The sequence below is a fragment of the Festucalex cinctus genome, chromosome 18 (genome assembly GCF_051991245.1).
Source record: "Festucalex cinctus isolate MCC-2025b chromosome 18, RoL_Fcin_1.0, whole genome shotgun sequence".
In the NCBI taxonomy this organism is placed as follows: Eukaryota; Metazoa; Chordata; class Actinopteri; order Syngnathiformes; family Syngnathidae; genus Festucalex; species Festucalex cinctus.
The window spans coordinates 5627578-5637500 of NC_135428.1; the positions used below are offsets into that span (position 1 = coordinate 5627578).

Below are 9923 nucleotides of genomic sequence, written 5' to 3' on the forward strand. Positions count from 1 at the left end.
AAAAGGGATTGCTATGATATACTGTGATCCACCTATAAAATTTCTGTACAAACACAATAGGCTATACTTATGAGTTCAACGTGAATATTACATAGCTCATTCAGTCGGTTCCATTCCCCGTTTGTTCCCCCTCTCCCAGCTGAGCGTGGAGAAGGAGGGGCTGATGTGAGCTGCTGCACCGCCGCCGCTTCTCAGTCTCACCTCCTCCAACAACCCCATCAGCGCCTCCTCTCATCCCGCAACTTGTCCCGGCATGGCGAAGGCTGCGCTTCCGGCTCCTTGAGAGCAGCTAAAAAAAAAATAATAATAAATAAAAAAAAGTCCCGCTTGTAGGAGAAGAAGAATGCGGTCGGGGCCGCCCGGATCCGCGTTTAAGTGGAGCGCGCGGGGCGTCGCTGGTGTTGTTTGCAGTTGGTGACTGCAGAAATAACACCAACGTCGCTCGTGCGCTTTTGATTGGAGAAGGATGAAACGCGAACGAAGAACGCTGCTGGCTTTTCCTTCCCTCGCTGCAACATTCAGTGCCTTGATGGCTAACTTGAAACAGTAGACATTTCAAAGTCGCAAAGGATTGATTGATGAATTGATCGCCCTTTTTTTTTTTTTTTTTTTTTTTTTCCGCTTGAGGAGAAGGAATTCATGCGTCGCTAGCTGAAGGGGTCAATATGCCAGAATGGGTCCTTTACAATATTTGTTTCTCTGTGGACTTCTGTACGCCAAAATGAGCAATGGTAAGCATAAAAAAAAATTACACTTATGATTTTTACAATCTTTTGTCTCTAATGTATCTCCATTGGAATCTATTATGTGTAGTGCTTTATTTGTATGACATGTTTCTCCTCAAGCGCACCAGATTCTCCCACTTGCACATACCAACGTGTCGGATCACCAATTGCATGCATATTATTAGCATAACGGTTTAGAAAGTGCTCATGTAAAACTTGAGGGATGACTTCATTGGAACACTTTAACTCCCTTATTGCTTATTCCAAAGTGTTACAAATCAGGTCATAATTCAGATTATGAGTTGCTTTCCTCAATATTGCCTTAGCATGGCTCATTATTGTATGATGTGACGCAACAATTCATTTGCACAGGCAGATATGATAGAGTTTATGATGTCCTGCAGTAATAATGGCTAATGTGCTGTGAAGAAGGTGCTTAGTCTGAAAATTCTCCTCTTGAGAATTTATTCTACAGGTTACTCATAAAAGGGAAAGGGATTGTTGCCACCTGTATTATGAATTGTGGTGGTGTGATTGCAAAAAAAAAAAAAAAAAAAAGTGTGGGTGGACTTTTCGAGTGGTCATTGCTGTTAATTAGCATACTATAGAAATTATCGACTAATTGTTTCTGTTTTGGGCTCATCGGGTGTATTGTGAATGAGAACTGACTGATTATTAATGCCCCATATCTTAACATGAACATTTTTTTTTAGGCACATTGTTCATCATATTTCTCAAATCAAGCACCATAGAAGCTACCATGATATTGCATTTATGCCTATGTGTATATTGTTTTTCATATAAAATAATAAGGAAAAAAAAATCAAAGTTCTTTAATGTGTACTATTTCAATTTTAGTGAGCACTCAACTTTTTACCATTTTGTAGAGGAATTTTTGAGTGGCTTCATCCTATGAAGTTGAGTACTGCGATGTGGCATATTTCGTGAATATGTACATAAAAAAAATAACGATGAATAATCAATAATATAATTCGAAGTATATTGCTATGAGTCGTTGAGTTCACCTCCAATTCAGCACCATGGAAAGTTCCCGAACAACAACCTATTTACGGAAGTTCCTTTAGAAGCACTTTCGATGAGGAAAACTACTTGAAATACTTTACAAATTTCTTCTTCTTCTTCTCTGCTTGTATTTCTGAAAGCGAAACAAACTAAACACAACAACCAACAGAAAAAGAAGCAGCGTTGATGTAAAAAACAAAAAAACAACAAAAGTTCAGTAATAACATGAACCTTCAGTTTACCTTCAGACAAACTAATATGACGGCAATGAACATGAGATTGTATTTCCGAGGCACGCATTCATCTCCTAAAAGGAATTATATCACATTACGGATGTACGAGAGCTCGCAAAGAATGACCAAAAGGCTTGCTGAGATTGCTCTGCTTTAAACGGAGGCATGTACTGATCCCATCTCTCTCTAAATGAAGGAATCAAAATGGGTCACATCACTACAAAGGGACAATTAAGCAATTTTCAGTGCACAATTGCCAAGGTCGAAGCCAGGAAGCTGCATGGTCAACCTTTCATTTATTCGAATTGCAAAACAATGTTTGGAGGGAATGAACTCCACTCGTTTCCTATGTGCATTCACTGAAACGTTCTTTATTGAAAAATAAAATGATTTTTTTTTTCAAATTCAAAAAAAGGGTTTACTGGTGGACAAAATGTAAAAGGAAAAAAAAGCCTTTTCTTAAAATCTGGCACGAGTATTGAGTACGATGAGCAATGCAGCATGATCACTTGCAGCCAATGATGGCCAAGCGGGGCGAAGCGTCATGAATCATTTGAGTCGGTTCGGTGTCTTGACCTCTATCGAACCCCTGAAACTGACTCGCCGAACCCCCGGGGTTCAATCGAACGCAGGTGAGAAGGATACTTGAGTCATTGAGGCCGTTTTCAGAAGTAAAATGTTAATATTTTGATAGAATTAATTTGATAACTTAATTATGTTTTAAGAACAATACCTTTAAAGGCAAATTTTCCCACGGATGGATGGATGGATGGATGGATGGATGGATGGATGGATGGATGGATGGATGGATGGATGGATGGATGGATGGATGTTTGGATGGATGGATGGATGGATGGAGGTTTGGATGGATGGATGGATGTTTGGATGGATGGATGGATGGATGTTTGGATGGATGGATGGATGGAGGTTTGGATGGATGGATGGATGGATGTTTGGATGTTTGGATGGATGGATGGGTGGATGGACAGATGGACGGATGGATGGATGGATGGATGGATGGATGTTTGGATGGATGGATGGATGGATGGAGGTTTGAATGGATGGATGGATGGATGTTTGGACAGATGGACGGATGGATGGATGGATGGATGGATGGATGGATGTTTGGATGGATGGATGGGTGGATGGACAGATGGACGGATGGATGGATGGATGGATGGATGGATGGATGGATGTTTGGATGGATGGATGGATGGATGGATGGAGGTTTGGATGGATGGATGGATGGATGTTTGGATGGATGGATGGATGGATGTTTAGATGGATAGATGGATGGATGGATGGAGGTTTGGATGGATGGATGGATGGATGTTTGGATGGATGGATGGGTGGATGGACAGATGGACGGATGGATGGATGGATGGATGTTTGGATGGATGGATGGGTGGATGGACAGATGGATGGATGGATGGATGGATGGATGGATGGATGGATGGATGGATGGATGTTTGGATGGATGGATGGATGTTTGGATGGATGGATGGATGGATGTTTGGATGGATGGATGGATGGGTGGATGTTTGGATAGATAGATAGATAGATAGATAAATAGATAGATAATATCTTGCTTATACAGTATTGATCAAACAACCAAAGATACCATATGATGAAACTATCATAAAATGTAATGTTTTCTTGTCCATCATAGACATACTGCGGGATCTTTCCAAAATTCCCAAATAAATGTTGCAACTTGGCCATCAAGGACAAAAAAAAAAAAAAAGTAGATAAAGGCAAACATCTCCATTGTTTTACAGTACAAAGTGAAGCATTTGATGTCTCTGTTGTACATTCACAGTGACAACATCTTTGATGATATCAGCGTTTGATAGAACCTGTTAATGGAAAAGTTAATGAGACGTAATGACTTCTCAGCTCCTGCATGTGATGGCAAACATTAAAGCCTGCGTGTGAGAACACTGCACAGTCAAAAAGACCCTGATGCTAATTAATTTGGCTCTCAAGGACAGTACCCAAATGATCATTTGTTCCATCTGAAATCACAAATACACATTGGTATCCATGGATTATTTACAGTAAATAGGTTTCGAAAGTATCGTCTATAGGGGTGTCAAAATTAGTGTGTTAATTTAAAGTTTTTGTAATGCTACTATTTTTTTATTTTTATTTTTTTACGTGGGATTAATGACCGCCCTTTACTTGAAAAGCCTGTAATGGGAGAATTCCAGTCGCAACATTATTTAGTAGAAATTTATTAGTCATGAATTTAATAATAATGCAAATATTTGTGGAGACTGAGGTCAAGTTGTATTTTACAATTTTAAAAATGAGCAGCATTTCATGTTCATGTTAACGATTAGATAGCTCTTAACATGAAAAGAAAAATGCACTGCGCTGTCACCGTCTTACAAATACAATTATGCCATCTAGTGGCAAAAAGTGACCAACACAAATCAATATCACCCTTTTTTTTTTTTTTTTTTTTTTTCAGTGCACTTCTTTTTCAATTTTAACTCAGTTTTATTAAATTACTGTATCAATGTCTAAAATTAGCGGCCATAGACTTTTTCACCGTCTGAACTTTTGGAGAACCTTTCAGTTGACCTTGGTAAAATTCAGTTTACATCGACTGGGCTCATCAACCTCATTTGAATTAATTACCGAGAACTCTAAGACGCTGTGGAAACACAATAATAGCCGTTTTTTCACCAACAAGCCCAGGATCTTTGAGTTCTGGGTAAAGGGTAAAGTTCTTGCTTGTAAAAGTTCAGCAGGGAATTTAGAATTGTGTTTCCACAGCGTCTTCAAGTTATCGGTAATTAATTCAAATGAGTTTGATTGAGACCAGCCGTTGTAAAAACAACGCCCCCAAATTTGACCAATCAGCCGTGGTCATTGCGGCCCGCCCCCTCAAAGTTCCTGCCTGGCTCAGCAAGACCCTGCTGCTGAGATATTATGTACTTGGATGTACTTGGTACGAATACTTGGATGACCCCTGGGGAATTTAATTACCCTGATAATTGTTGTTGCTGGAAAAACTTGAGGACTGAATTTTACCAAGGTAAACTGAAACAACAGTATGAAGACTTATGTTATTATACATTTTCTTCTACGTGTAGAACAGATAAAAATGTGCAATTAATCGGCAGTTAACTATTGAAGTTGTGCAATTAGTTACAATTAAAAATTGTAATCGTCTGACACCCTACTATCATAATTTAAATTGGATATTAAAAAGTAGGGATGGGCGAGTACCGATCGGTATCGGGCCGATACCAGCCTTTTTTCAAGTACTCGAGTACTCGTGACACAGACGAGTACAAGCGATCGATGGCAGAGGGGGAAGACGTTAAGTGAGTCCTCCTTGCCTGTAAGTGGCGCTAGCTTGCAGCAGTTTTTCACCAAAACTTCACTGGTTTGGAAATACTTCAAAATTGTGAATCTTTAACTAAAAGAGCATTTTTGTGTTTTATTTTGAGCGTTAAGACTATTGCAGAGTGACTGTGCTGTTTTTTTTTGTGTGTGTCAAATTTAAAGGAAATATTTTTGTTTAAAAATATCTTTTAGTGATTTTTTTTTTTATTTGTCAAAATGTACTACTGATATCGACAGTTGGTGTCGGTATCGGTGAGTACCGAGGGTCTGAGTATCGGTGTCGGTATCGGTCTGAAAAAAAGTGGTATCGAATATCCCTATTAAAAAAGCTTGCATGATTATTTTCCACCAAAAAACAGTCATTGATTATATGTACCGTATTTTCCGCACTATAAGGCGCACCTAAAAGCCTTCAATTTTTTCAAAAGCTGACCATGCGCCTTATAATCCAGTGCGCCTTATATATGGATCAATATTGAGCCGCAGCAGGTCTCGCTGTCAAGCCACGATCGGTGACGCGCATGCGCAGAAGATCCCGCCATCTTGGATCGCTAGCTAATACTAATACTTTACCTCAGAGAAAATAATAAAACAGCTGTTTATTCATTTTGGGAGTGAATGGAGTTGTCAGAAAGCTGGTTTGTAATCTATTAATAATGTTTGACTGACCTATCTGACTGTTTTGTTGACGTTCCCTTTAGCGCAGCACCATCTAATGGATGCATAACGTAACCCCAGCCTTTACTGTAGCGCCTTATATATGGAAAAAGTTTTAAAATATGTCATTGCGTGAAGGTGCGCCTTATAATGTGGTGCGCCTTATAGTGTGGTGCGCCTTATATATTGAAAGTTATTAAGATATGTCATTGTGTGAAGGTGCGCCTTTTAATGCGGTGCGCCTTATAGTGTGGCGCGCCTTATATATTGAAAAAGTTATTAGAATATGTCATTGAGTGAAGGTGCGCCTTGTTATGTGGTGCGCCTTATAGTGTGGTGTGCCTTATATATTGAAAAAGTTATTAAACTATTTCATTGGGTAAAGGTGCGCCTTATAATGCGGTGCGCCTTATAGTGTGGTGTGCCTTATATATTAAAAGTTATTAAGATGTGTCATTGGGTGAAGGTGCGCCTTTTAATGCGGTGCGCCTTATAGTGTGGTGTGCCTTATATATTGAAAAGAGTTATTGAAATACGTCATTGAGTAAAGGTGCGCCTTATAATGTGGTGCGCCTTATAGTGCGGAAAATACGTTGCTATCATTGTTGTTATGACTTACAATGGGCTGCTTTCCTTCCTTCTTGCCCTCAAGGATCTCGTCTTCGCCAGGAAGACTCCCCTCCCCGCATTGTTGAGCACCCCTCTGACCTGATTGTGTCCAAGGGGGAACCGGCCACTCTCAACTGCAAGGCGGAGGGCCGGCCAGCCCCTACGGTGGAATGGTACAAGGACGGGGAGCGCGTGGAGACGGACCGCGACAACCCTCGCTCGCACCGCATGCTGCTGCCCAGGGGGTCCCTCTTCTTCCTACGCATCGTCCACGGACGCCGGAGTAAGCCCGACGACGGCAACTACGTGTGCGTGGCCCGTAACTATCTGGGGGAGGCCGTGAGCCGGAACGCGTCTCTAGAAGTCGCACGTAAGTCTCACATTTCCTCGTACTCTTCTTGGCGTAACGTTGTCGCCCTGGCCCAACACTGCATGACAATACAATGTGAAAATAAATGACCGTATATTATAATCGTGTGCACTGTTGGCGTGTTGCAATCTTTAAAAAGGTAGATTTGACACTAAATTAGGCGTAACATTTTGTCGCTTTGGGATCCATAGATTTCATCTGTCATAATATGTGCAATGTCACCTATTCACTGAACCTGCAACTGAGTGAGCGCGTGTGCTTATGTTGTGTGAATATGCTTTCCACCCTGCTTGTGAGACCTGTTTGGATGACCTGTTTGAGTAATGTATGGGCAAAGCTGTGAATTGCTCCAGGCGGAGGAGAGAGAGAAAGGAGCCCGGATTTTAACCTAGCAAACTCCCTTTTCACTGTTTGGATTTGGGAAGATGCATCCCCGCTCCCAGCCAGCGCTCTCCCTGTGTGGGAAGAGGGGGCTTGGGGCGATTCACATTTCCATTATGTGCTAAACTGAGCTGATTTCTTGCCATGGACAAGATGCACTCGCGCTCGGACGCGCACACGCAAACGGCGCAGATACTCGCTGGCGCACATCAACACCCACACTTGTTTCTCCCGCTCTCCGTTTCTCATCTCGTCGTGAAATGAAAGAGGTGGGAAGTGGAAATTCCACGCGGACGCAATTGTTCTGACTGAAAATGTAATTTAAATTACACGGCCATTGACTGGTGACCAATTCTGGGGTGCTGTTAACTGGGATTGGCTACAACATACACTAATAATTTAACAAAATCCTTCATCAAAAAAGGTTAAATAATTGACTTCTGCTTGGCCAAAGAACACTTTATGCAGCTGTTTTTTTTTTTTACTGATTAACTATTGCATGAATGCATTATTTATATAATTTATATAACCCGCCCTTTGCTCAACTACCACAGACTCAGATTTACGTCCTTGTGACATCCCGTGCTTTTTCAGCCTCTTGTTAAATTGGAAGATTAAATTAAATAAGATGACCAGACTCTAATGGGCCTTTCTGACATCTTGGTGTAATTTCTAAACCCCATTCACTACATCCTCTTTTTTTTAATTTATTTATTTTTTTTGCACATACATTTTGCGTTTTGGGTTGGGTCATCAGGTCATCATTTTGTTATGATGATGCAGTTGCTTTTGTCCCTTGTGATGATATTTGTAGTTGCTGTCCAGTTGCCATGCTCCTTGTGATGATGACATTTTCAGATGCTATACCGTTATATCGTTGTTATGATGTTGTAATTTGCTATGCAGTTAGTATATCCCTTGTGATGCTGACATTGTTAGTTGCAATGCAGTTGCTATGTCTCTTGTGATATTTGAAGTTTCTACGCAGTGGTCGTGTCCGTTTTGATGATGACATTGTCAGTTACTATGCCGTTTTATCCCCTTTTATGATGCTGTAATTTGCTATGCAGTTACTATGTACCTTGTGATGCTGACATTGTTATTTGCCATGCAGTCGCTATGTCTCTTGTGATATTTGAAGTTGCTATGCGGTTACCATGTCCATTTTTGATGATGACATTGTCAGTTGCTATGCCGTTTTGTCCCTTGTGATGTTGTAATTTGCTATGCAGTTACTATGTACCTTGTGATGCTGACATTGTCAGTTGCCATGCTGTCGCTATGTCTCTTCTGATATTTGAAGTTGCTATGCAGTTGCCATGTCCGTTTTTGATGATGGAATTGTCAGTTGCTATGCCGTTGTGTACCTTGTTGTGATGTGTATGCAGTTACTATGTCCCTTGTGATGTTGACATTAGTTGCCATGAAGTTGCTATGTCTCTTGTGATATTTGAAGTTGCTATGCAAGTTGCCATGTCTGTTTTGATAATGACATTGTCAGTTGCTATGCCGTTTTCTCCCTTGTGATGTTGTAATTTGCTATGCAGTTACTATGTACCTTGTGATGCTGAGATTATTTGCCATGCAGTTGCTATGTGTCTTGTGATATTTGTAGTTGCTATGCAGTTGCCATTTCACCTGTGATGATTAAGTTGTCAGTTGCTATGCTGCTTTAATTGCCAGTCCTGTATTTTAGATTGTGTATTTGTGACTCTAATTTTATCATATAGGCCTTTATTCTGTCATACAGTTATGTTTGAAACCCTAGCTTGCGCACAGTACATCAAGGTTTTTGTTTTGTTTTGTTTTTTATCCCTATTCTTCCATGCGTTCAAAGTTGCTTCCATGCATCCAGCCCATCTCTCTCGTGGTTCTAAAAATGGATGGATGGATGTATTTGAGTATCGCAAGTAGTAAATGATGCTACCTACAGTGCATCCTTTTCATTTGGCAAATCAGGGATGGCACTTGAAGATAATGGATAAGAAGGAAACCAAAGAATCAAGATTTTTTTTCCACTGATCCCCTTGACTGAAAAGAGCCCAACTCTTTGCACAAGTGCGATGTAATAGCACATTCATTTGGTGGTGATTTCCTGGTGCTGCTTTCAATAATATAAAGCTAATTTGCATTTCTTAGCTCCGTCAGTCATTTGTAATTCAAAATCTCAGTTAATCGCCACATACTGTACCTTGTCTGAGCTTCAGCTATTTTGGTTGTTCTTGTTTTGGCAACAAGAAGAAAAGGATGCAGCAAAGATCAAAAAGAAAATTTACAGCACCCAAATCACGTTTGTTTTGACACAATCTGGAATTATGTAGCATAGAAATAATGAATCATTTATGAGACTTTGGTTACATGAATACATTTGAATTTCTCCCAAAAAATAGTGTGAGGTTTATCTCCCCCAAGAGCATCCTGTGGGAAGAAGAGAAGTGAAGCATTATCCCCCGCATGATAGTTAAAGGCCTGAGTACCCACATCCCCAGTGTACATTCAATTTCAAGCATCTGCTGAACTATGTGGGATTTTAATTGTTTCATTGTCAACTCTCGTCACGATACTTAT

General features: G+C 40.4%; 1 protein-coding gene across 1 annotated transcript in view; it reads left to right on the forward strand.

The window, feature by feature from the left end:
* Positions 1–209: 209 nt before the first annotated feature.
* Positions 210–9923, forward strand: part of LOC144005811 (roundabout homolog 2-like) — a 101145-nt gene continuing 91431 nt past the window's right edge. Inside the window, exons 1-2 of the mRNA XM_077504177.1 lie at positions 210–731; positions 6648–6974. Coding sequence (XP_077360303.1) covers positions 674–731; positions 6648–6974 — 385 coding nt within the window. The 5' untranslated portion in view covers positions 210–673. The remainder of the gene's footprint in view (positions 732–6647; positions 6975–9923) is intronic.